We start from the raw sequence: 25,383 nt of genomic DNA, 5'->3' as shown, positions 1-25,383 counted from the left end.
ATACAGTAAAACCAAACAAAGCCAAAAGAATAATTTGAAAAATCAATCCAATCGATAACAATCTAATGCATTAGCTCAACCTGGATTTTGCGATTAATTGCTATTAATTAATGGATTAAGACCGCCACTTTCCCGTCCACTTATACTAAAATCTCGTGAACGGGCCCGACCTTTACGAGTTGAGGGAGGACCCTGGAGGCATCATCACCAGCAGCTCGCACATCGGTACTGGGATCAGCAGCAGGCACGTTTATTTTCATCAGTTCTCATTTGTTCTGTTGAAGCTATTTATACACAGAAATTGTCGAGATGAATACGTTTGTGAAATTTAATTCTTGCGCATAAAATTCGAGAAGCTCGTGCTGACATCACTAATTAACAACACGTTCATCGCATTCATTTATTTAACGTCACAAGTTGCTAAATGAACACGTTTCTAGTTCAGCTAAAGGTTAAATCACAGCGATCCCTTTTGATGACGAGTGGGAAATCACAGCAAGTAAAACTAATGTTAGCTTCACAGCATTGCGAAGAACACGCGTTTCCATAACTGACAGACAATGATGGAAGAACGAACCTCTCTGGGGCATTTTAGAACCTTCAGACCTTCAGACAGACGTCTGACCATCTGCATAAGAACGCGTGACATCCGCTGCACAGTATAAAATACGTTTTCCACGTTGAGATTGTGTTTGCTGACAAAGTTCACTGGCGCCGCCATTTTTGTTTTAACTGGGAAACAAAGTAGCAACTTTTGAAGAAGCCTTGAAATCTAATTTCTCGTTCCGTCAATCTGAGGCTCCGTCCGGACTGTTTAATGGGCCTCTGTGGATTAAAGAAGTGTCTCCAGGACGTCGTTTTGTTGTTTAAACGACGTTCTGGCCTTCAGCGAACATCACAGCTTAATTAATGCTTAGAAAAGTCAGCGTTTATATTTGTAACCTAATGGTTTGTTACGACACGACGAGCTAATTTAGGTCAGGTCGATTTGCATTTAAAATCAGTTATTTGAAGGTTATTGTGCTGTTTATGTCTTTGCAGCGTATTCTTAACGTTTGTGGTAAATTGGATTAAACCTTCAGCCTTTGACAGTTGACCAATAAGCAAACAGACGGTCCAATCAGGACGAGGCTCCGTGATGGGGACGTGATGGGGGACGTGATGGGGACGTGGCGGAGCCGTTCAGTCGCGTCCCGTGATGCCGGTCGCGTTTCCTGCCGGAGCCGCTGGTTTCACAGTAATCACCTGGTTGTGTGTTTGTGCAGCCGGAGCCATGTTCGGCCTGTGGAGGTCCTACCAGGCCTTGATGGGCAGATACCCCTGGACGGTGCAGATCGTGACCGCTGGTAGGAGACGACACCGGGCTTCAGCAGAACTGGGTCACTTCTGCCCCGGTTTCAGTCAACAAAGGGAAGGACTCTGGACCCGACGTTAATGTTTGAGCCTAAAAACAAGCGGTTCCTGGAAACTTCAATGTGTTGAAAAACTTATCTGCAAAAAATAAAACAGAACTAAAAGTAAAAACAAATAAACAAACAGTTGGATTTTTAATATCTCTCAAAGAAACTACTGAACAGAGCAAAGCCAAAATAACAAATAATCAGGTGATTGGTTTTAAACATGTTTTGTCAGTGAGGCTCACGGTGCAGTGACGTGAAGCTTCCACTAGAGGGAGCTCGTTTACGTCAGATTCAGATGCTCTGAGGAAGTTGGGTTGAACTTTACATTGTGACACCTTTTTATAAAAAGACAAACATGACCGTCTAAATAATTTAACTTGATGAATCAGTATAGAACAGAACATTTCAAACTAAATCGTGTTCTCGTTAAAAGCCTTTACCTTCCTGCGCGTCCGTCTCCTGCAGGGTCGTTGGTCGGCGTCGGGGACGTCATCTCTCAGCAGCTGATTGAAAGACGGGGGTTGAATCAGCACAACGTGCGACGCACGGCCAAGATGATGAGCATTGGTTTCTGCTTCGTGGTACGTGAGCGTTTCACGGGACACCTGACATATTCATGTGCTGTGGTTCTGATTCTAAACATCTGACGTGTCTATTTGTTTGATGTAAATAGTGTTCTTATTTTCAACCATCTGACAGGATGTTGGGGTCTTTATCTGTTCGTGAATTCAACATGCGTCAGTGAAAGCAAAGTTTATTTTTATTTCCATAATCCTCTCATGACCCACAATCAGCTGCTTCGTCATCTTAGATCCTCAGAAGGAGACCATTACAGTGTTACATTGAAATGGCTGCGAGGCAACACCTCACTTCCGCCTCAAACATGTTGAATTGTTCTCTTATTATATTATATAGAATTTGAAAAAGTCAAACCCTGCAGCCGACGGATTGTAAATCTTGTGGGAAACGATGAGCCTCAGAGTTTTGTGATTCTCCAACCAAGGGCCCAGTAATCGGCAGCTGGTACAAAGTTCTGGACCGCCTGGTGGTGGGAGCGACGACGAGCGCCGCCGTGAGGAAAATGCTGGTGGACCAGGTGAGAGGACGCGCGGCCGCGGCCGCGGGCGGCGCCGGCGCTGAGCTCTGCTTCCTGTGTTGCAGCTGTGCTTCGCGCCCTGCTTCCTCGGAGCCTTCCTCTACATCTCCGGGGCTCTGAACGGACTGACGCCGGAGCAGAACGCGGCCAAGCTGAAGCGCGTGAGTTTCCTCTGAGTTCCGGCAGGTCCGTTCTCCAGGTGGAGAACGGTTCTTAATTGGCTGCTGAGATGAGCCGCGCACCTGAGCGGAGCCCGGCTCCCGTTCAGCTCTTAGAACAGGCTCCTGTTTTCATCCCAAGGTCCTGCTGAGCGTTTGTACCATCTGCAGTTTGTTTACACCCCTTCAGTTCTTGGCTGATTTCGCTTCGCGTCTTTCCACCTGTGAGATGAAGCGCTGACGTGCGTTAATCGAGCAGCCAGAGGTGAGAGAGGTCCCGTCTCCTCCCGTTTGGCTGCAGTTACACCTGAACAAGCAGAAAGCGCTCGTAACGGGAACATTGAGGTTTTTACAGGCTGAGCCTGGTTGAAGTGACCTTTACTTTATGACACTGGGTTTCTTGTGTTAAGACTAAATGAACGCGTCCGAGGCTGCGTTTGTGTTTAAAGGATGTTTACTGAGTTTGGAGTAAAACTCGCCACCAACTTTGAGCGATTTCATCTGCTGCTGCTGGTTTGAAAAGTCCACATCATGCCTGTTATCGTGACCTTGGAGACAAATAAAGCAGCGAGTTGAAGCAGACTGAGTGACGTTTGCTTCTCCCGACAGGACTACGCTGACGCTCTGATCTCAAACTACTACGTGAGTTCAGCTGCACGTCGCTGTGAAGCATCTGTCGTCTTTGAGTTTGAGCAGATTGTGACCGTTTGTGGTTTGTGCTTCAGCTTTGGCCTCCGGTGCAAATGGCCAACTTCTACTTCATCCCGCTGCAGCACAGGTAAACGCTCCAACCGGGAATCGGACTTCGCGTCCTAACCTGAAGAACTGTGTGTGACTGAGAGAATCATTGTTCCATAATCATGCAAAGCAGCCCTTCACAGTTGCTTGAGTCATTTTCCCTTTTTAAATGTCAGGACAACAATCGGCGCGGCTGCTCTGAGGGACTGTCCTTGCTGTTTTTTGCAGGTTGGCCGTGGTCCAGATCGTGGCCGTTGCTTGGAACTCCTACCTGACGTGGAAGGCCAATAAGATGTGAAGGCTGATCACACGTCGGATGATTCGCCACTCATTTGTAGTGTGTGTGACTCGGGACGTTCTCTCCAATGTGTAAAACTGTGACTGCGTCACTGAAGGTCAGGAGAAAGTGCTCGTCTCTCTGGTGACACATTCACACTTGAAAGTCAAACTTTCATTTGGAAACACGTCTGTGAAAGTTTGTTATTTATGGAAATAGGATTTGGCTGCAGAAGAAGCCTTTGAATCGAATGGATTTGTATTCGCATCCTGTGACTTTGTAATAAATCCTCACTCTTTACACGTTTAGCTGTTTTTTCTTTCTCATCACAAGCTACCTTTCGGTTTCTGTTATTAATGGAGTGACCGAACATTCTAAGGCTCATCTTCATGACCTGCTCATGAGCCGTTAGTTCATGAAGTAAAAGTTTCCACGTGGAGACGCCGGCCTGTTTTGACCTGGCTAACTTCTGTGAGCAGCTCGGCCTTGGAGGCGCGGCTTTGTTTGGAGGGAGATGAGGAGGCTGCTGAGCTTCTGCCAAATGGCCTCTCCCCAGAAACCTGGAATACGTTTTGGACCCGGCACCGAGCTCACTGTGCTTTAATTTGAAGCCAAGGTAATTTTAATGATGATACACGGTCCTGTTGGCCCTGAGACGTGACGGAGACGTCGCCTGTGTGATGAGTGTTGAGGTCGGAGTCATCGCTGGCAGGGACTCAGTCATCACCTACAGACAGTTGTCACACGTCACAAGAGTTAGAACCAACTCAGATCACTTTAACGTTGCTACAGGCAGAAGAAGCGGTTCAGCACCACGGACAGCTCCACCAGACGCTATAAAGTTGAGACTTGTTAGTGTTGAGTTAAGACTTTTCTCACTTCTTGAATCAGAACCGAGTTTGGAAACGGACCCTTTGTTTCCCGAGCACCACCGCTTCCTGTGCCTCTGGCGCCTCCCAGTAGCCTCCAGTGCACCTGTAGCGCCCAGCGAAGCGCCAGTCGCTCACGTTGACGTCAAAGCATCCTGTATAAAACCTGAGCCGCTCACGGGGACGTTTCAGACTCGGCTCCGACGTGGCAGCTCCTCCTCAGACCAGGATCCGCTGCAGCATCTGGAGACGAACCAGTGAGTCCGGCAGATTGACTCACTCTCACGCCTGCTTCGCTCTGTTGTTCGGGCGAAGTGGAGCAAACGGACCGAGTCTAACGCTGTGTCCGATCCTCTGGTTGCAGGTCATGAAACCGGTCCCTCTGCTCCTCCTCCTCATCTCTGTGCACGTGCGTCCTGCCGCCGGCAGACCGCGCGTCCACGGCTGGTTGGACGGAACCGCTCCACTGGACGAGCGGGACGCCGCCGCCTCGGACCTCCTGAGGTTTCTACAGAGGAGCGACCCGGAGCGTCTGCGCGTGCGTCCGGCACACGACGAGCGCGAGGACGAGGACGAGGACGAGGCCGTGCGGGCGGCGGCGCAGCTGCTGAAGCGCAGCGAGGAGCCGCCGCTGTCCATCGACCTGACCTTCCACCTGCTGAGGAATATGATCCAAATGGCCAAGATGGAGAGCCAGCGCGAGCAGGCGCAGCTCAACCGCAAGGTCCTGGACGAGATCGGGAAATGAAGCGTTCCTTTGAACCCGTCCCCGCATCCGAGACTCTGAACCCAAGTTTGAATCCTGCGTCGTTTTACGCGCAGAGAGTTGGAGAGCGTCAAACGCGACCCGTCTGGACTGAAGCACTGTGTGTGTAGTTTAAGGAGGTCTCTGCTTCATGTGAATGTTCTAGCAGTGAAACCGACACACTGGCAAATAAAAGGCTTATTTGATTAACCCCACGGGTCACAACCAGCTTTTATTCTTTCAAACGACCTTTTATCAATTTAAAGTTAAAAACGGGAGCAGCAAAAAACTGTAAGTTACAACTACACCTAATGTAATGATTAAATATTATGTAATATATAATGTTACATGAATAAATGATAAGATGAACATTCTTAATGCGTTACAACCAAACTTTAACAGAGCAACGCTCAAATGACTCCAAAATTTGAGGTCCCATCAACTCACATCCTGCAGATTTTACAGAAAATATCATGTTTTACTGATGTTTTTATTTATATTAGTATTTAGCACTCGTCCTGTTACAGACATTAGGAAACAAAGGTCTAGCTGTTGGTTCTAAACATCAAATCACTGGACTGTTGGTTCTATGAGGAACCAGATCCTCTGACACATGAATCAGTTCTGTCCAAAACAGCGGAGCTCTTTCATGTTTAGGACGTTTTCACGCTCAGATTTAGTCTGAAACAACTTCCTGAACAAAAACATCACATTCATTTGTTTGATTAATTGAGCAGTTTGTCTCGTTAATGGGCAGAAGGTTGGACTTTGACTTTTACTGGAGATGAAAAGCACAACAACGTGAGTCAGCAGCGTCCGTGCAGCATCCTGCTCATTTCATGTTCGTTGCAGCTTCAGTGGAAGCGTCGCGAAACGAGCTGCCAACAGAGCGCTTCTCACGTCCACGCAGCCACATGACATCACATCACATCTACGTGGTCACAAACACAAGGATCCACAACCTCCCGCAGCCTCATCTACAAGTCAGATGAGTGAATGAGAGGCGGGTGAGAGATGGAGAAGCCTGCGGCCAAACGTCAGCATCAGCAACAGCCAGACAGATGATGATGCTGCTGCTTCCAAACATCTGGACCCACGGGTTCAGCAGATGATTGTTGTGTTCACTTGGAGTCAGAGGTTTTGTCGTTGCTGTAACTAAGCTTCGTCTGAGCTCGTCTTGGTTTGATGTGACTCAATAAACCCGTTCTGCCTCAGCGTCCGTCTTTGTGCTGCTCAGTTTTCAGGCTGTTTGTTTATGAGTCAGTGTGTTGAGAACAGCACAAGTGATGTGTGTGTGACCATCACCTGCTGTAAGAGCTTCACACGCCCCAAAGCACAACAAGAGAGAGACAACAGCATTAGAAGTACAGTTACATCTGGAGCATGTGGATCAGTGCAGATGGGTAAACGTTAAAGCTCCCAGTGACTTAAAGGAAAAGCTCGGCCCAAACTCTGCAGGGACCTTTAGACCTTCAGCCCCTCGAACAAAGCCACGCTTCTTAGTGGACGACGGATTTGTTCTGTGGCAAACGAGTCCCTGACAGAGAAGATGATTAAGTCATGAGACATTGTAAGATCCAAACTGTCACGAACGGCAAATAAAGGACCCAAATGCACAGCGCCAGGACACGATGCGTACGGTGTAAAATGTGGGTTTATTCCAAAAAAGCGAAGTCACAGGGCAGTCCGGGTCATACACAGGTTAACAAAAGGCTCAGGTCTCGGGGCAGAATCGGCAGGCGTAGACAGGTTCAAAACAGGCAGAGTTCGGCAACAGAATCAACTTACGAAACTGGGCAGGATCAGGCGAGAAGCAATGGTCAGAAAAACGTAACTGGTTCGACAAAGGAATGTGCTAAACTGGAGACTCTGCGGAGAACAATGAATCAACGATCTGGCGGAGAACTAAGGCGACAGGTGGTGGTTAAATGCAAGAAGTAGATCACTGATACAAAACAGGTGTGTGTAATGAGGACCGGGAGTGAAGCGGGAACTGCTGTGGTGTGATGAGAAACGGAAGTGCTTACAAAATAAAACCGGAAACTGGGATCAAAAACAGAAAAGTCCTTTCAAAACAAAACCAAGAACGAAAACCTGACACAAACACTGTGTCTTCGAGCCCCCGCAGAGTGGAGGGGACTCCTGTCCTTTTTTACCGGTGACTCACTGAGCTTCTATTCTGGACTCTACACATATTAGAGTAGTTGTAAGTGAGTACGTGACTCAGATGTACTGAAGATTCACCTCCAGCAGCTAAACACTCATAGCAAATTATCACATCTCCCTGTGTTTGCTTTTATTCTGTGAACTGGTCTGCTGTTTAAACTTCTCAGCTCTTCTTTGTTGGTGTAATGCAGGTTGTCATTCATCCAGGTTGTGTGGACGTTGAGTCAACGCAGCTGGACGTTTTTATCCAGACAGGTTTCACTTCACACCTCCACAAAGGTTCTGTCTGAAACCTCCACAAAACCGAAGCGGACAGGATCCAGATGGTGAAGAAGTGACTTTGTAACAGTGTAAATGAGTTTGATATTTACTCATAGATATTTGTATTTATACCACTACGACGTTATCACAGCAGGAGGCAGCGGCTCAGTTCAGGGATGAAGCAACGGACAGAGAGAACCTCCTTCTCTGTCTTCATTTGAATATTTAGCACTTTGTCTGCATCAGCACACGTCCTGTTACAGCCAGTAGGAAACACAGGTCCAGCTGTTGGTTCTAAACATCAAATCACTGGACTGTTGGTTCTATGAGGAACCAGATCCTCTGACACATGAATCAGTTTGGTCCAAACAGCAGCGGAGCCAACGTCCACTCTTTCATGTTTAGGACGTTTTCACTCTCAGATTTAGTGTTGAGAGTGTTATGAGAAACTACCTACACTAAACTAAACTAAAATAACTACACTAAACTAACTACACTACACTAAACTAAGTGCACTACACTACTTTCTGGGAACAAGTGACCGGTTTGGTTCTGTCTGAAACCTCCACAAAACCGAAGCGGACAGGATCAGACATCAGGGTTATAAATATTGTGTTTTACAGGATAAACAAAATGCATGGATATAGACATGCCTAAAATCAAATTACACAGCAGAGTGAGGGCTACAACACTATATACAGTAAGTGTCCTTCATGTACATCAAACACAGACGGACATATGATACAATAAACTGTTAGCATGAAGTTAGCATTAATACCAGCCCTGGGCTAGTTTGTGGTGCTAGCTATCACTTGCATTTAGAATGACGAACGCTAAATAAACAATGTACGCATTCAAACATATTCACACAAAGTTCATGTTACTGGTGAACTGATCCCATTCTCTGTTATTTCTACCTTCTGGGAGGTTACTCATTCACTCTGTTACTCTCTAACCCTCCCACAGTGCTTGTCTGAAGTAATTTATAGGAGGCGCCATTTGGTGACATTTTTATTGCACCAGGGCCATAAAACGCGATCAGCCATTCTTACTGGCTACTAGTCCTGTCAATCTTGTGTTGTTTTTAGGCCAATTCCATAGGTTGTAACCAGTAAAAAGACCACGTTCAGTTGTTGCTAGGTGGAGATATGGCTGCACAGACACGTGCGCCCCCTAGCGGCCTGTACAGCGACAGATTTGGAAATGGTGGACACAAATATATACCTTCACATAAGTTTAGATTGGTAAAGGTAAGTGGTATTTGGACATATTGATGACTTTTATTGCTGTTGTAGGTGGATAGTAGTGGAAAAACAAAAAATATCCACACAAGGAAACTCCTTCGCTCATTTGACTGCATTAAAATTGTTATAACTTGGTCCTGCTTCACTGTATGCAAACCACCTTTTTGCTGAGTTGATGTTCACCGATTGTGCTATGATTTCATGGGTTAGAAGTTTCAGTTGCCTCTGCTTTAGTAAGATATTCATTCTAACAGTGCATTTCTCTTTAGATATAACTGAAACATTTTACTTTTCTATTATTCATAAACATCACATCAGTAACACCTACACTAATTTTACACCTCATATCACATCTCACAAGTGTCCCTTACATTATGACACTATTTGCAGTCAAATAGACTTTGTGGTTGCAGAGATAAATTCATTTGAATGAAGCTATGCCATTTTTCAGAAAACTCTCAGAAAACAGGCTTGGGGTAGAAAATGTTAGACATTAAGCTGGTTTGTTCGGTTTGTGGCTGGCGGCAGCAGAGGAGGCAGCTTTCACCGTGCTTCATCACCATCATCTTCATCACCTTCATCTCTACTCTGGACCTGGAAGGAACCAGCAGCACACGTGAAGCGGAGGCTTCCTCTGGATCGATGGGCAGAATGTGGAGGAGCGTTACCTGAGCTTTAGCGCCGCGCTTCTTAAAGCCGACGGAAGCGTAAGAAAGTCCATCATCAGCATCAGCTTTTATTGTTTTATGTCCTCTGACGACGACGACTATTACAATCAGTGTGACCAAACCCACAACGATGAACCGCCACCAAGCTGAAAATGCTTCTATGGGATGTTTCCAGACACATTAAAGTAAACTGTTACTGATATATGTAGTATTAATAATGATGAACGTTTGCTCGTGTTCTCACCTGTTTCTCCGTTAGAGTCTCGAGGCCTGAAGGGGAAGTGCAGAACTTCCTGACGAGGGTCAATCACTTCACACGTCAGTGAGTTTGTTGTAGACGTGGACGTGTTGGTGAAGGAGACGCTGGTGGAGCAGCGTTTAATGGAGCTGCTCCCGAGTTCACATCTTTATCCTCACGCAGCCACTTCACTCTGTATTCACACTCACTCCCGAAGCTCCACACAGAGCAGGTGACTGTCACTTGATCACCGGTTGTTTGTTCAGTCACTGGTGATGAGACGACGAGAGCATCATGATCGTTATTATTCACTTTTATTCTTATTCTCTACAGTTTAAGCTCCTGTTAAATGAGGTAAATACTTACTGGTAACAACAGACAAATAAGCCAGTCTATTCGACCTTTGACCTTCTTGTGTGCAGTTGTAGACACCAACATCGTTCTTTATGGCGACGTTCTTTATGACCAGAGAACAGGTCTTTGTTAATCTTAGTCGGTCTAATTTATTTGTGTCTATTTTTCCAGACGTAACCAGCTTTAAGCTGTTTTCCAGTGTACGTTTAAAGATCCAGTTAATTTTCCCACAATCATCCTGCTGAATTTTTACATCTGGACAGGACAAAGTGACATCAGCTCCAGTTGTGACAGTGGTGTAGGAGTATTGTTGTCCAGATGTTGCTGTGGAGATGAACCAGGAAGTAAGAACAGATTTGCTTGGTGAATTTGGCGTCAGACGCAGGTTTGTCTTTCTTAACCTCAAGGTCAATGAATAAAACACTCTTAACAGCATTAATTTAGCCAAAGTGCATTAATGTCACAGTCTCTGGTCCTGGTCCTTGTTTTATTTTTAGTTCCTTACATTCGGTAGTGTCTGGTTCCCTGGTTTTATTTTGAAGTCCTTCCTGTCTCTCGTGCGTTGGTTCTGGTCTCTGCTTTTACTTTAAAGGACTTCCTGCCATAATCACTCCACAGCTGTTCCCTGCCATTACCGGTCATTACCCACACCTGCACGTCATCAGTAATCAGTTCAGTATATTTAAGCACCACCTCTCACTCTAGCAAACTGCCACATCGTTGTATGTGCATTATTGTCATTTTCCAGTTCGTTGATCCAGTCCTGCCGTGTATCGTGTACCCTGTTTTTGACCGCTGATTCCGAGCCTGCCTAATCTCTGTCTGTCTTGTCTGCCCTGGTCTTCTGCTCTGCATGTTACCGACCTTGTCTGCCTGCCTGACCACGATTCCCCGCCTGACGACTTGGTATTGTAAACCTGCCTCTCGTGTGTGAACCTTGCCTGTCCCTGACGCTGTCTCTGCCTGACCTCGTTTAAACCCGCATCACCTCTCGTGTATGACTCTGCCTGATCTGACCCCGTACCTGGAATAAACCATCCTTTTACCACCTTCAAGCTGTGTTACGCTGTGCATTTGGGTCCTCATCCATGCGTTCGTGACAATTAATGCTCACTCACCTTTCAACTGAAGCTTCAGGATCATAAGTAAAAACACATGAATCCATGAGAGTTCAGCCATCGAGTCTCTGACCTGCTGCTTCCTACAGATGATGAATTTCTGCTTCCTGTTTTAAGAAAAATGCAACTTCCTCAATTCACTTCTTGTTAATTTCTGTCTTTCATTCATGTTGACTTGTTTTTATTAGTTTCATGTTTTGCTTTCTAACAGTGTAAATGAGTTTGATATTTACTCATAGATATTTGTATTTATACCACTACGACGTTATCACAGCAGGAGGCAGCGGCTCAGTTCAGGGATGAAGCAACGGACAGAGAGAACCTCCTTCTCTGTCTTCATTTGAATATTTAGCACTTTGTCTGCATCAGCACACGTCCTGTTACAAACAGTAGGAAACAAAGGTCTAGCTGTTGGTTCTAAACATCAAATCACTGGACTGTTGGTTCTATGAGGAACCAGATCCTCTGACACATGAATCAGTTTGGTCCAAACAGCAGCGGAGCCAACGTCCACTCTTTCATGTTTAGGACGTTTTCACGCTCAGATTTAGTGTTGAGAGTGTTATGAGAAACTAAGTACACTAAACTAAACTAATTACACTACACTAAAATAGCTACACTACATTAACTAACTACACTACACTAAACTAATTACACTACACTAAACTAATTACACTACACTAAACTAACTACACTACACTACTTTCTGGGAACAAGTGACCGGTTTATTAAACGAATGCAGGTTCTGTTTGAAGCCTCCACAAAACTGAAGCGGACAGGATCCAGACTGGTGGAGAAGTGAGACAGCGCCCCCTGTCGGTCAGGACCAATCACAGCAGCAGGCGCGTTCTACGTCATCTACGACTTTGGTGAGAATCTGATAGACATGACGTGAACACTGGAAACAGCTGGAGAGTTTATTTAAACAGCACGCGTAAAACACCAGACATCAGGGTCAGACTCTGAGCTCGTTTGTTGGCTTTTGAATGGCGGCAGCAGAGGACGCAGCCTTCACTGTGCTGTAGGTCACGTCATCACCACCATCTTCATGACCTTCATCTCTACTCTGGACCTGGAAGGAACCAGCAGCACACGTGAAGCGGAGGCTTCCTCTGCATCGATGAGCAGAATGTGGAGGAGCGTTACCTGAGCTTTAGCGCCGCGCTTCTTAAAGCCGACGGAAGCGTAAGAAAGTCCATCATCAGCATCAGCCTGCAGAGAAGAGACGCGTCACACAACTCTGCAATGAAATCCATCAACTTTGCACCAAACGCATTATGTCTCAGCTGGTTTCATGGATCAGTGTCGAATCTGAAACTCACAGAAGCCTCCTGTGTTTTCTTTCCTGAAACGAGAAGAGAGCGGCGCAGCTTTAGATCCAGACTCCAGCTCAGTGACGCGTGTTTATCAGTGAAACTTCTCACCTTTTGTTGTTTTATGTTTTTTGACCACGACGACGACGACTGTTACAGTCAGTGCAACCAAAGCCACAACGATGAACCACCACCAAGCTGAAAAACGGGGAAATGCTTCTATGGGATGTTTCCAGACACATTAAAGTAAACTGTTACTGATATATGTAGTATTAATAATGGTGAACGTTTGCTCGTGTTCTCACCTGTTTCTCCGTTAGAGTCTCGAGGCCTGAAGGGGAAGTGCAGAACTTCCTGACGAGGGTCAATCACTTCACACGTCAGTGAGTTTACTGTGGACGTGGACGTGTTGGTGAAGGAGACGCTGGTGGAGCAGCGTTTAATGGAGCTGCTCCCCGGGTTCACATCTTTATCCTCACGCAGCCACTTCACTTTGTATTCACACTCACTCCCGAAGCTCCACACAGAGCAGGTGACTGTCACTTGATCACCGGTTGTTTGTTCAGTCACTGGAGATGAGACGACGAGAGCATCATGATCGTTATTATTCACTTTTATTCTTATTCTCTACAGTTTAAGCTCCTGTTAAATGAGGTAAATACTCACTGGTAACAACAGACAAATAAGCCAGTCCATACGACCTTTGACCTTCTTGTGTGCAGGTGTAGACACCAACATCGTTCAAGGTGACGTTCTTTATGACCAAAGAACAGGTCTTTGTTAATCTTAGTCGGTCTAATTTATTTGTGTCTATTTTTCCAGACGTAACCAGCTTTAAGCTGTTTTCCACTGTACGTTAACGATCCAGTTAATTTTCCCACAATCATCCTGCGGATTTTTACAACTTGACACGGCAAAGTGACATCAGCTCCAGTTGTGACAGTGGTGTAGGAGTATTGTTGTCCAGATGTTGCTGTGGAGATGAACCAGGAAGTGAGAACAGATTTGCTTGGTGAATTTGGCGTCAGACGCAGATTTGTCTTTCTTAACCTTGAGGTCAATGAATAAAACACTCTTAACAGCATTAATTTAGCCAAAATGTATTAATACTTACTCACCTTTCAACTGAAGCTTCAGGATCATAAGTAAAATCACATGAATCCATGAGAGTTCAGCCATCGAGTCTCTGACCTGCTGCTTCCTACAGATGATGAATTTCTTCTTCCTGTTTAAGAAAAATGCAACTTCCTCAATTCACTTCTTGTTAATTTCTGTCTTTCATTCATGTTTACTTGTTTTCATTAGTTTCATGTTTTGCTTTGTAACTGTGTAAATGAGTTTGATATTTACTCATAGATATTTGTATTTATACCACTACGACATTATCACAGCAGGAGGCAGCGGCTCAGTTCAGGGATGAAGCAACGGACAGAGAGAATCCGCTTCTCTGTCTGGACCGATGACGACATTAAACTCAACAGGCTGAAAAACACATGATCAAACTGAGTCTCTGAGTGACACCATTATAAAACACTTTTCCAAACACATAACAAGCCACAGAGGAAGAGGCAGAGAAATGAGGAAGCCGTGAAAGCCTCTGGGTTGGATCCTTTCTGTCACGCCCTATTTCCTGGATCTGACAGATGCAGAGAAGATGAGCTGAACATGAGAACGTGTTGATCTATCATTAACTGAGACGTCGGGAAGTTTTCAGTCATTTTTTAATCTTTTCTGAGTCCAACTCTCTAGCTCTGGTTTAAACGCGTCTAAAGATTATGTGAGGTTATGTGGCAGTGAACTGACCTGCGGTTTATTATCTCCTACTGTGCAGATCTGTGACATCAGGAGCCTCATCGCTTCTTATTGTTTCCTGTTCCCTCACCACACAGTACGTGTGAAACAGCATCTGTCCCATGGGGATGAAGTCAATTTACATATGTGGATTTCACGATAGAGACACAGTAAATACTGTAAAGTCAGACTCAAGCAGAGAACAACACATCTTGTCCTGAAGGACATTTATGTAAGTATTTGAACAAACGAAGACAGATGAAGAAGATTAATATTATCAGTTCAGATGAGCAGACGGAGGAAGTGATGTGCATGAAAACAGCCTTCATTCAGTTTGAGATGAAGCAGTTAATGAGGTAAGAGTTTGCACATTGCTGATCTTAATGTGCAATTAACTATTGTTTGTCTGCCATTTCTCTCTTTTCTGCTGCTAAAGGTATCAGTGTATCACGGAGCCTTTATTTTGTAAACAGGGTTTACTACCGGAAGTGCGCCGTGTTTAGCTTCCGGTCCACGCGGCGCACCAACTTCCACGCTGCTGGCGGCGCATGTGGGACACTTTGCCTGCGTCGTCCCGTCCGAAGAGCCGTCCGTTCGTCCAACGGGAGTGATTTTCTGTTCTGCCGCCGCTCCGCCGCCGCCGCACGCGCTCACGCACCGACGGCTTCCCGCCCGGCGTCCGCTTCCGCTGATAATCGCCACTTTTGGCTGAATTTGATCCGCATCCTGCGCTTCCTGGCGCGGCGTGAGTTTCACGTGGAATCCGGGGCTCGTCATCGCTCAGCATCCACCAGTTTCCCTGTAACGGCCGCTAGCATTAGCTCTGCGGGCTAAAATGACGAAGACGGGGACGCTGGTGCTGGAGGACGGGACGACGTTTAAAGGGCGCGTGTTCGGGGCCAACGTGTCGGTGTCCGGTGAAGTCGGTGAGTGTGAAGTACCGACTAATCCGTACCTTTGTCCGGCTGCTACAGGGGCGTCCTGTCCGGATGCACGGGCTGTGGAGGGTCGCTAGGTCCGTGTGTTTATGTGCTCCACATCCGTGATCAGGGATCTGCAGAGCGCGTGAACCCACGACCCGGACTCCATTCAAACGTCCCTCAGCGCGCGGCGAGTGTGCGCACGCGACCACAACAAGAACGCCGTGTTCTCACCCTCGTGTTCATCAACCGACGAGCAGCTGTCGTGTCACCACGGCGTGTTTAGGTGGAGGGTTCGGTTTGGCACGTGGCCTGAGCTGTGGCGCAATGTTGGTTTAATGAGCTGATCTGGGACCTGCAGTGGAGTCCACTTTAGACCTGTTGCTGATAGGACGCGCTGGTGCTGATGCTGATGCTGGTGCTGATGCTGGTTCTGTGTCAGTCTTTCAGACAGGCATGGTCGGGTACCCCGAGGCGCTGACCGACCCGTCCTACCACTGCCAGCTGCTGACCCTCACGTACCCCCTGGTTGGCAACTACGGGGTGCCGGAGGACGAGGAGGGGGAGTTTGGGCTGAGCAGGGTGAGAAAGGACGTCCCCATGGAGTCGTACACCTCCACGCTGTGCTCTGTGATTCAGGATGTTTCTGTTTTGCTCAGTGGTTCGAGTCGTCGAAGATCCACGCTGCAGCCCTGATTATCGGAGAGCTGTCGGAGGAGCCCAGTCACTGGAGCTCTGTCAAGTCCCTGGACCAGTGGCTGCAGGAGCAGGGCGTTCCTGGACTACAAGGTGAGAGGAGGCACATTAACAAGAGCACGCGACCACGTTCACACCCGCAGTCACCGCACAGTGATCGTCCTGCAGGTGTGGACACGCGCTGCCTGACCAAGAAGATCAGGGAGAGCGGCACCCTGCTGGGCAAGCTGCTGGTGGAGGGCACGGCGGAGGACACCGTGCCCTTCATGAACCCGGACCGGAGGAACCTGGTCCAGGAGGTGTCCATGAAGGTGACGGAGCCGTTCCGCCGCGCGTCCGCCGGGTGAAAACCGCGCCGCCGCCGCCGCCGCCGCTCATGTGTTTCTCCCTCCAGGAGCCCCGAGTGTTCAACCCCAGCGGGAGCCTGCGCATCACAGCGCTGGACTGCGGCATCAAGTACAACCAGATCCGCTGCCTGGCTCAGAGGGGAGCCCGCGTGACGGTGGTGCCGTGGGACCACCCGCTGAGCAGCGCAGGTGAGGCCGCGGCGCCGGGACGCGTCGCTGGCGCCGCGCGTCGCTGACGCCGCGCGTCGTTGTCTCTTCCAGACTTTGACGGGTTGTTCATCAGCAACGGCCCCGGCGACCCCCAGCTCTGTGAGACCACCATCAGCAACGTCAGGGGGGTCGTGTGCGTGGAGCGGCCCAAACCCGTGTTCGGCATCTGCCTCGGACACCAGCTGCTGTCGCTGGTCATCGGAGCAAAGACGTACAAGATGAAGTCAGTACCTGAAAGCGAACACGACCCGTCCTCTCCACAGTGATGAGTGCTGATTAACTCATCCCACATTCACATGCCGTTGCTACAGGCCATTGGCAAACTTGTCAAACAGAGCTGCAGCAATCAGTACTTTGATCGCTTGCTGTTTGGCCTATTGACAGTAAACACAAAGCTCCGTCTCCGTCTCTGTGGAGACACACCTTCGCAGCCGCACGCTTTGATGGGAGGAGGCGTGATGTGAAGCCCAGAGGTCTGCGGTTCTCAGCAGTCTGGGCCGCGGCTGTGAGCGGTGCAGTGTTGGCCTTGTTCTGAGACTAAACAGAGACGCTGCACCGGTGGCAGCGTTATCAGCCAGTGTGAAGGTCACCTCACGCTGCTGGAATGCTGTCGGCTCCTAATCAGGCAGCGGTGATGTGAAAGTCCGCTTGTTCACAGGCATCAGCCTTCAGCAAACGATGCTTTAAAGTAAAAAGGCTGCAATAAGTTCAGGAAAGACTCTGAATCTCCAGCTTTTTATGAATGTAAAGTGTTATCAGCTTAGAGTGGTTCCTGAATATCATGCTTTTCTTCAGGTACGGAAACCGCGGTCACAACCAGCCCTGCATCCACAAAGGAACGGATCGCTGCTTCATCACCAGTCAGAACCACGGGTTTGCCGTGGACCCGCAGGCGCTGCCGCCCGGATGGGACGTGCTCTTCACCAACGCCAACGACCACAGCAGCGAAGGCATCGTGCACAACACGCAGCCGCTCTTCAGGTAACGCGATTAGCGGCGCCGCAGCCAGATGCGCCTTCGGTGGATGTGATTAAGCCTCTTGATGCTCTTCCCCAGTGTTCAGTTCCACCCGGAGCACATGGCCGGTCCCACGGACCTGGTCGGCCTGTTCGACGTCTTCCTCGACACGGTGAAGGAACACAAAGACGGCACCGTCACCAAGTCCGGTAACAACGTCTAGATCTAATTCTCTTCCATTAGCTTCTTGTGTTGCCTGTATGCAATTTAATGAATCAGTCAGTTTAGTTTAAAATCTAGAGCAAACTATGCTGTTATAACAGTTTTTTTTATTTTACCACCCAGTAAAGCAGCGTCTGATGGATCATCTCACCTTCCCTGATTCCCTGAGGCCAGAAGACGTTGTCCGGCCCAGGAAGGTTCTGATCCTGGGTTCTGGAGGACTGTCGATCGGCCAGGCTGGAGAGTTCGACTACTCTGGCTCTCAGGTGAGTAAAGATCTGTTGGAGCAGAGCAGCTATTGTCCCCATCGGTGCTCTCTTATGCCAGTGTGTGCTTTGGTTTTCAGGCCATTAAGGCTTTAAAGGAGGAGAATATCCAGACGGTGCTGATCAACCCGAACATCGCCACGGTGCAGACGTCCAAGGGCCTGGCAGACAAAGTTTACTTCCTGCCCATCACAGCGGAGTACGTCACTCAGGTACGGATCCAGTGAGAGCTGCTGGAAGCTGTGGAAGGTTCTAGCAGGTAGGAGGTTCCTGCAGCTGCTCGTCCTCTGTTCTGGCACAGGTGATAAAGAACGAGCGTCCGGACGGCGTGCTGCTGACCTTTGGGGGGCAGACGGCTCTGAACTGCGGCGTGGAGCTGACCAAGCAGGGCGTCCTGGACAAGTACGAGGTGAAGGTTCTGGGGACGCCGGTGGCCTCCATCGAGATGACTGAGGACAGGAAGGTCTTTGTGGAGAAAATGGAGGAGATCAACGAGCACGTGGCTCCCAGCGAAGCCGCGCTGTCTGTGGAGCAGGTGAGGAACCAGCACTGACCCGTTCTCCTGGTCGGTTCCCGCTCTACACTCCTGCGCTCTTCTTTCAGGCGGTGACGGCTGCGGAGCGTCTCGGGTTCCCCGTTCTGGTGCGCTCGGCGTTCGCCCTCGGCGGCCTCGGCTCCGGCTTCGCCAACAACAGGGAGGAGCTGACGGCGCTGGTGACGTCAGCCTTCGCTCACACCTCCCAGGTTCTGGTGGACAAGTCCCTGAAGGGCTGGAAGGAGATCGAGTACGAGGTGGTCCGGGACGCCTACGACAACTGCGTCACGGTGAGTAGAGACCCGACGGCTGCCAAGCGTGGGAACGGCTCGGTACAAAGCTGTGACGCTTCCTGCCTGGTTCCGCTGTAGGTGTGCAACATGGAGAACATCGACCCTCTGGGGATCCACACGGGAGAATCCATCGTGGTGGCTCCCAGTCAGACGCTCAACGACCGCGAGTACAACATGCTGAGGAACACGGCCATCAAGGTCATCCGGCACCTCGGCATCGTGGGCGAGTGCAACATCCAGTACGCGCTGAACCCGGAGTCTGAGCAGGTAAAGCACTGATGACCGGGAGGCCCCGGGACTGGGGTGACCCCCCCGGGACTGGGAAGCCCCGGGACTGGGAGGCCCCGGGACTGGGGTGACCCCCCGGGACTGGGAGGCCCCGGGACTGGGGTGACCCCCCGGGACTGGGAGGCCCCGGGACTGGGAGGCCCCGGGACTGGGGTGACCCCCCGGGACCGGGACGCCCCGGGACTGGGGTGACCTGGGACTGGGATGCCCCGGGACCGGGATGCCCCTGCTGTTGTAACTGTTGTGACCTGTTGCAGTATTACATCATCGAGGTCAACGCGCGGCTCTCGCGGAGCTCGGCCCTGGCCAGTAAGGCGACCGGGTACCCTCTGGCCTACGTAGCTGCTAAACTGGGTCTGGGGATCCCGCTGCCGCAGCTCAAGTGCGTCTCTCTGCTCAAACACATCGCTCACGGACGTTCGACCCGATCTTAAAGCTTTGATGTTCATTCTCTGTAGGAATTCTGTCACCAACTCAACCACGGCTAACTTCGAGCCCAGTTTGGATTACTGTGTGGTGAAGGTGCCTCGCTGGGACCTGAGCAAGTTCCTCAGGGTGTCCACCAAGATCGGCAGCTCCATGAAAAGCGTTGGTAAGAGGCAGTAAACGAACGCTGGTGACACTAGATGAGCTGTAACAGTCAGACGTTTGGATCTAAGCTGTGAACCTGCTCCTCAGGGGAGGTGATGGCCATCGGCCGCAGCTTTGAGGAAGCCTTCCAGAAAGCTCTGAGGATGGTGGACGAGAACTGCGTCGGCTTTGACCACACCATCAAACCCGTCTCTGACAAGGTACGACCCAAAGAGCCGTTGGTTCTCTGTTTTCCTCATACATCACCCGTCTGCTCTTCATCTGTCTGTCCTTCACCCCTCTGTTCTCCACCTCTCTGCTCCCCAGGAGCTGCAGACTCCCACAGACAAGCGGATCTTCGTGTTGGCTTCAGCGTTCAGAGCTGGATACACGGTGGACCAGCTGTACGAGCTCACCAAGATCGACCGCTGGTTCCTGCACAAGATGAAGAACATTGCCGACCACGAGAGACGGATGGAGGCGTACAGTCAGGTCAGGGTTGCAACTGGCAGCAGGAGTGGAATGAACGGCAGCGTCTGCTTTGGTTTGATCCCATCATCCTTTCCCTCAGGATGAGAGCGCGATGCCTCCAGAGGTGATGCTGAAAGCCAAGCAGCTGGGCTTCTCAGACAAGCAGATCGCACAGGCTGTGCAGAGGTGGGTGGAAGCGTGATGTAGCGTCATCACAAGCGAACGCCATGTGTCCCATGGTCTGAGCTCTGCTGTTTCCTCAGCACTGAGCTGGCAGTGAGGAAGCTGCGTCACGATTGGTCCATCCTCCCCGTGGTGAAGCAGATCGACACGGTGGCGGCCGAGTGGCCGGCTCACACCAACTACCTGTACCTGACCTACCACGGCACCGAGGACGACCTGAGCTTCCAGGAGCCACACGTCATGGTGATCGGCTCCGGCGTCTACCGCATCGGCAGCAGCGTGGAGTTCGACTGGTGCGCGGTCGGATGCATCACAGAGCTCCGGGAGGTGAGTCGTCGAGGAGGAGGAGGAGTCAGTGTGTGTCTGCTGTCACTCCACTGTTAACACGAGCCGTTTTCCAGATGGGCTTTAAAACCATCATGGTGAACTACAACCCTGAGACCGTCAGCACTGACTACGACATGTGCGACCGCCTCTACTTTGATGAGATCTCCTTTGAGGTGCGTCCTTTTCTCTGGAGCTTCACTGAAGAATCTTCTGCACTAGAAGCAGGCTCCTGACGACGTTCATGCTTCTTATGGTCATCGTTCAGGTGGTGATGGACGTCTATGAGCGGGAGAATCCTGAGGGAGTGATCCTGTCGATGGGAGGCCAGCTGCCCAACAACATCGCCATGTCTCTGCACCGGCAGCAGTGCCGCATCCTGGGAACTTCCCCCGAGTTCATCGACTCTGCAGAAAACAGGTTCAAGTTCTCTCGAATGCTGGACACCATCGGCATCAGCCAGCCTCAGTGGAAGGAGCTCTCTGACATCGAGGTGAAACAAAGCAGACTATGCTGAAACGAGATGTTTGAACAGTGCCTTCTGCTTTGCCTGGACCTGACGCCACTTCAAACGTGACACCGATCTCGTTCCCGTTTTCTTTTCCAGTCTGCTGTGAGGTTCTGTGAGACGGTGGGCTACCCCTGCCTCGTCCGTCCCTCCTATGTCCTCAGCGGCGCCGCCATGAACGTGGCCTACAGCGACCACGACCTGGAGAAGTTCCTGAGCAGCGCTGTAGCCGTGTCCAAGGAACACCCTGTGGTGATCTCCAAGTTCATACAGGAAGCAAAGGTTGGGAGCAAAGAAGCCACTGATAAATCAGATGATTATCACTGCATTAACTCATGGACTTGTTTGTCAGGAGATCGACGTGGACGCGGTGGCGTGTGACGGCGACGTGATCGCCATCGCCGTGTCGGAACACGTGGAAAACGCCGGCGTTCACTCCGGCGACGCCACCTTGGTGACGCCGCCCCAGGACCTCAACCAGAAGACGATGGAGAGGATCAAGATGATCGTTCATGCCATCGGCCAGGAGCTGCAGGTCACCGGACCCTTCAACCTGCAGCTCATTGCCAAGGTGAGAACCCTTCTGCAGGAGCTGTTTGTGATGCTGAGCTGGACCACAGTCATGCAGCATCACGTTTCTCCACCAGGACGATCAGCTGAAGGTCATCGAGTGCAACGTGCGAGTCTCCCGTTCGTTCCCCTTCGTATCCAAGACTCTGGGTGTGGACCTGGTGGCCCTGGCTACGCAGGCCATTATGGGGGAGGAGGTGGCGCCGGTGGGCCTGATGACAGGAAAGGGGATTGTGGGAGTCAAGGTAGTGACGCCAACGTGAAACAGCTGTGCAGAAACAACTCTGTTGTGAATCGGTCCTCACGTATCGCGTGCGCTCCAGGTTCCGCAGTTCTCGTTCTCCCGTCTGGCCGGCGCTGACGTGGTGCTGGGGGTGGAGATGACCAGCACCGGGGAGGTGGCCTGCTTTGGAGAGAACCGCTACGAGGCGTACCTCAAAGCCATGCTGTCCACGGGCTTCAAGATCCCCAAGAAGAACATTCTGCTGTCCATCGGCAGCTACAAGGTAAAGGACGGGTGGTTTCCTCAGACGGAGCGGACGCGCTCCTCACAGTCGCTCATCACTCTGTGCTTTGCAGAACAAGAGCGAGCTGCTGCCCACAGTGCAGGCGCTGGAGTCTCTGGGCTACGATCTGTACGCCAGCATGGGAACAGCTGATTTCTACACGGAGCACGGAGTCAAGGTCCCTCTCCCTCCGTCTGCTTCGTGAACGAGGTGCCGCCCGCTGCGCTCCTCGTCTCCGTTTGACGCGTGTGGTCTCGCTGCAGGTGACCGCGGTCGATTGGCCGTTTGAGGAGGAGGACGACAGCGAGTGTCCCACTAAAGAGAAGCAGCGCAGCATCATGGACTACCTGGAGGAAAACCACTTCGACCTGGTCATCAACCTCTCCATGAGGAACAGCGGCGGCCGCAGGCTCTCCTCCTTCGTCACCAAGGGCTACAGGACGCGACGCATGGCCATCGACTACTCTGTCCCGCTCATCATAGACATCAAATGCACCAAGCTCTTTGTTCAGGTGCGTTTTTCCATTTGTGGGGTTAGAAAGACGCTGACATTTAGACAACGATTCCTTTTGTTCTGATTTTCCAAACTTTGTCTCCAGCCGATTGTAAAATGTGCTGATGTGTTGCAGGCTCTTCGTCAGATTGGCAGGACTCCACCGGTGAAAACTCACATCGACAGCATGACATCCCAGACGCTGGTCCGTCTGCCCGGTGAGTCACTCTTTACTCATGCGTCGCATCATTGTAGCTGATTGTATTGTAACGGCGTCTGATCATTGTCTACGGCCACAAAGAAAGGATGAGGGAATGCATCCATGTCACATTCTCCGTTGTGACCAGGCTTTGTTTGGTTTCACTGGATGCTTTGGACACATTTTACCAACTCTACTCCTCAGGTCTGATCGACGTCCACGTCCACCTGCGGGAGCCGGGCGCCGTCCATAAGGAGGACTTCTCCTCTGGGACGGCGGCGGCTCTGGCCGGAGGCGTGACCATGGTGTGTGCGATGCCCAACACCTCCCCGGCCGTCACGGATCCTGCCACTCTGGCTCTGGTGCAGAAGGTGACGGCGCTGTTGCTTTATGTTCAGTAGTTTCAACGCGTTTAGTGTCTGCCTCATAAACGTTTAACACAAACCCGCCGGACGTGTCTGCAGCTGGCTAAAGCCGGCTGCCGCTGCGACTACGCGCTGTATGTGGGCGCGGCCTCAGACAACGCTGCGGTGCTGCCGTCCATCGCCGGCCAGGCCGCCGGCCTCAAGATGTATCTGAACGACACTTACTCCAACCTCAAGATGGACAACGTCTCCCTCTGGATGGAGGTAGAGTCACCAAACACACAGTAATAAGCACAGTGATTAGTCAGATTATTCAGAAAAGTGTCCGATGTAGCTGCTTCCTGTGTTTAAAGCACTTTGAGAAATGGCCGAAGACCATGCCGATAGTGGCTCACGCTGAGAAGCAGACGGTGGCCGCCATCCTGATGGTGGCGCAGCTTTACCAGCGGCCGGTCCACATCTGCCACGTGGCCAAGAAGGAGGAGGCGAGTCCCTGCTCACACGTTAAGCAGATGCAGCTGTAAAAGCAGGATCTAAGCGTCGTCCCTCTGTCTTCAGATCCTGATCATCCGCGCTGCCAAGCAGAAGGGCATCCAGGTGACCTGCGAGGTGGCTCCTCACCACCTCTTCCTGTGTGAAGACAACGTGGCCCGTATCGGCAGCGGGCGAGCGCAGGTCCGGCCCATGCTGGGGACTCGCGAGGACATGGAGGCTCTGTGGGAGAACCTGGACATCGTGGATTGCTTCGCCACAGACCACGGTCGGTACCTGCACACGTTCTGTCCACACACGATGAGGCCTCAGCTCTGAACGTCATCGTTCTGTTTGTAGCTCCTCACTCTGTAGAGGAGAAGAACAGCGAGCGTCCTCCTCCAGGATACCCCGGCCTGGAAACCATGCTGCCGCTGCTGCTGACGGCCGTCAGCGAGGGACGACTGACTCTGGACGATATTATCAGACGACTTTATGACAACCCACGTAAGATCTTCAACCTGCCGGTCCAGGAGAACACCTATGTGGAGGTAAACGCTAGTTAACCACGACGTTCAGCCGTCGTCCTGAGCAGAGAGTGACGCCCCTTTGTTTGATTTCAGGTGGACTTGGAGCAGGAGTGGGTTATTCCCCAGGCCCTGCAGTTCACCAAGTCCAAGTGGACGCCTTTCGCAGGTGTGAAGGTGAAGGGTAAAGTGCGCCGGGTGGTTCTGCGAGGAGAGGTGGCCTACATCGACGGCCAGGTCAGAAAGGACACGCTGAAGGATGCAGCGTTGGCTTACGAATGGGATGGAACCACCTAGATTTCAAAATGTTTTCTCTCTCAGGTGTTGGTTGCTCCAGGTTACGGTGAAGATGTGAAGACGTGGAGCTCTCCTCCCACACATCCTGCTGAGGCTGTTAAAGAAAGCCCTAAGGTATAAAAATGATCTGATAATGATATTGGTCACAAGTCTGACAGTTCAGATCCTGTTTTGTGCATTAAGGTTGTTCCTTCTGATGCGGATTCTGTGTTGACTGTATTTCCTGTGGGTCAGACTCCAGAACACCCTCGTTTCACTCCTCCCCGTGAAGGCCTGATCCGGACCCGAGCACCTAGCCCTCGCCGGGCTGCAGGGGAGGGCCGCTTCTTTCTGCCGCCTCGGGTCCACCGCGCCTCTGACCCTGGACTGCCACCAGGTACCACACATTCTAGACAGTGTTTGGTTTATTTGAGGCTTTGGAAAACCAAGGGATGTAAAAAACACTGTTGTCCTTCCCTTGTTAGAGATGGTGACGCTTCCCCCGGCTGGCGCTGCTGACGGGTACAGCCACCCCCCTCCTCTGTCCAGGCTCCTGTCCCCTCAGTCTGGATCAGGTCCTGCTCCTGCTGCACAGCTGTCCCACTTCCAGATCTCTCCTTTACTTCACACACTCCTAGGTCAACACATCCTGTCTGTCAGACAGTTCAGCAAAGAGCAGGTGCAAACGGGACATGTGTAGGACAGATCCAGTATGTAGGATGTTGTTTTTGTTTCATAGTTGACTCGTTT

General features: G+C 50.5%; 3 protein-coding genes across 4 annotated transcripts in view; all 3 read left to right on the top strand.

Annotated features, from left to right (window-relative positions):
- The first annotated feature begins 43 nt into the window (after nt 1–43).
- mpv17 (mitochondrial inner membrane protein MPV17) lies at nt 44–3,969 on the top strand. 2 transcript variants are annotated; one of them, XM_029140771.3, is made up of 8 exons: nt 44–244; nt 1,266–1,346; nt 1,866–1,981; nt 2,404–2,496; nt 2,562–2,657; nt 3,264–3,296; nt 3,380–3,432; nt 3,621–3,969. In XM_029140771.3, exons 2-8 carry the CDS (start codon nt 1,274–1,276, stop codon nt 3,688–3,690), a joined length of 534 nt encoding a protein of 177 aa, XP_028996604.1. In that variant the 5' UTR covers nt 44–244; nt 1,266–1,273; the 3' UTR covers nt 3,691–3,969. The 2 variants fall into 2 exon arrangements, with proteins under 2 accessions (XP_028996604.1, XP_028996602.1); XM_029140769.2 differs by lacking the exon at nt 44–244 and having other exon boundaries at nt 1,266–1,981.
- Nucleotides 3,970–4,123: 154 nt separating this feature from the next.
- uts1 (urotensin 1) lies at nt 4,124–5,493 on the top strand. Its single transcript, XM_029140772.3, has 2 exons — nt 4,124–4,795; nt 4,903–5,493. Exon 2 carries the CDS (start codon nt 4,906–4,908, stop codon nt 5,284–5,286), a length of 381 nt encoding a protein of 126 aa, XP_028996605.1. The 5' UTR covers nt 4,124–4,795; nt 4,903–4,905; the 3' UTR covers nt 5,287–5,493.
- Nucleotides 5,494–15,221: 9,728 nt separating this feature from the next.
- cad (carbamoyl-phosphate synthetase 2, aspartate transcarbamylase, and dihydroorotase) overlaps nt 15,222–25,383 on the top strand; it is a 12,553-nt gene continuing 2,391 nt past the window's right edge. Inside the window, exons 1-37 of the mRNA XM_029141259.3 lie at nt 15,222–15,362; nt 15,799–15,938; nt 16,016–16,145; nt 16,221–16,363; nt 16,447–16,588; nt 16,661–16,832; nt 17,405–17,590; nt 17,666–17,775; nt 17,912–18,054; nt 18,135–18,266; nt 18,356–18,589; nt 18,658–18,879; nt 18,961–19,149; nt 19,428–19,552; nt 19,629–19,762; nt 19,849–19,961; nt 20,068–20,232; nt 20,312–20,397; nt 20,475–20,721; nt 20,796–20,894; nt 20,987–21,211; nt 21,326–21,508; nt 21,579–21,797; nt 21,874–22,041; nt 22,120–22,302; nt 22,376–22,480; nt 22,566–22,814; nt 22,932–23,013; nt 23,199–23,365; nt 23,459–23,623; nt 23,713–23,844; nt 23,918–24,119; nt 24,191–24,381; nt 24,454–24,594; nt 24,679–24,768; nt 24,889–25,030; nt 25,119–25,312. Of these exons, the coding sequence (XP_028997092.1) occupies nt 15,272–15,362; nt 15,799–15,938; nt 16,016–16,145; nt 16,221–16,363; nt 16,447–16,588; nt 16,661–16,832; nt 17,405–17,590; nt 17,666–17,775; nt 17,912–18,054; nt 18,135–18,266; nt 18,356–18,589; nt 18,658–18,879; nt 18,961–19,149; nt 19,428–19,552; nt 19,629–19,762; nt 19,849–19,961; nt 20,068–20,232; nt 20,312–20,397; nt 20,475–20,721; nt 20,796–20,894; nt 20,987–21,211; nt 21,326–21,508; nt 21,579–21,797; nt 21,874–22,041; nt 22,120–22,302; nt 22,376–22,480; nt 22,566–22,814; nt 22,932–23,013; nt 23,199–23,365; nt 23,459–23,623; nt 23,713–23,844; nt 23,918–24,119; nt 24,191–24,381; nt 24,454–24,594; nt 24,679–24,768; nt 24,889–25,030; nt 25,119–25,312 (5,841 nt within the window). The 5' untranslated portion in view covers nt 15,222–15,271. The remainder of the gene's footprint in view (nt 15,363–15,798; nt 15,939–16,015; nt 16,146–16,220; nt 16,364–16,446; nt 16,589–16,660; nt 16,833–17,404; nt 17,591–17,665; nt 17,776–17,911; nt 18,055–18,134; nt 18,267–18,355; nt 18,590–18,657; nt 18,880–18,960; nt 19,150–19,427; nt 19,553–19,628; nt 19,763–19,848; nt 19,962–20,067; nt 20,233–20,311; nt 20,398–20,474; nt 20,722–20,795; nt 20,895–20,986; nt 21,212–21,325; nt 21,509–21,578; nt 21,798–21,873; nt 22,042–22,119; nt 22,303–22,375; nt 22,481–22,565; nt 22,815–22,931; nt 23,014–23,198; nt 23,366–23,458; nt 23,624–23,712; nt 23,845–23,917; nt 24,120–24,190; nt 24,382–24,453; nt 24,595–24,678; nt 24,769–24,888; nt 25,031–25,118; nt 25,313–25,383) is intronic.

The sequence above is a fragment of the Betta splendens genome, chromosome 24 (genome assembly GCF_900634795.4).
Source record: "Betta splendens chromosome 24, fBetSpl5.4, whole genome shotgun sequence".
In the NCBI taxonomy this organism is placed as follows: Eukaryota; Metazoa; Chordata; class Actinopteri; order Anabantiformes; family Osphronemidae; genus Betta; species Betta splendens.
The sequence above is the reverse complement of the archived record's forward strand: the minus strand, read 5'-3'. Positions and strand labels throughout refer to the sequence as shown.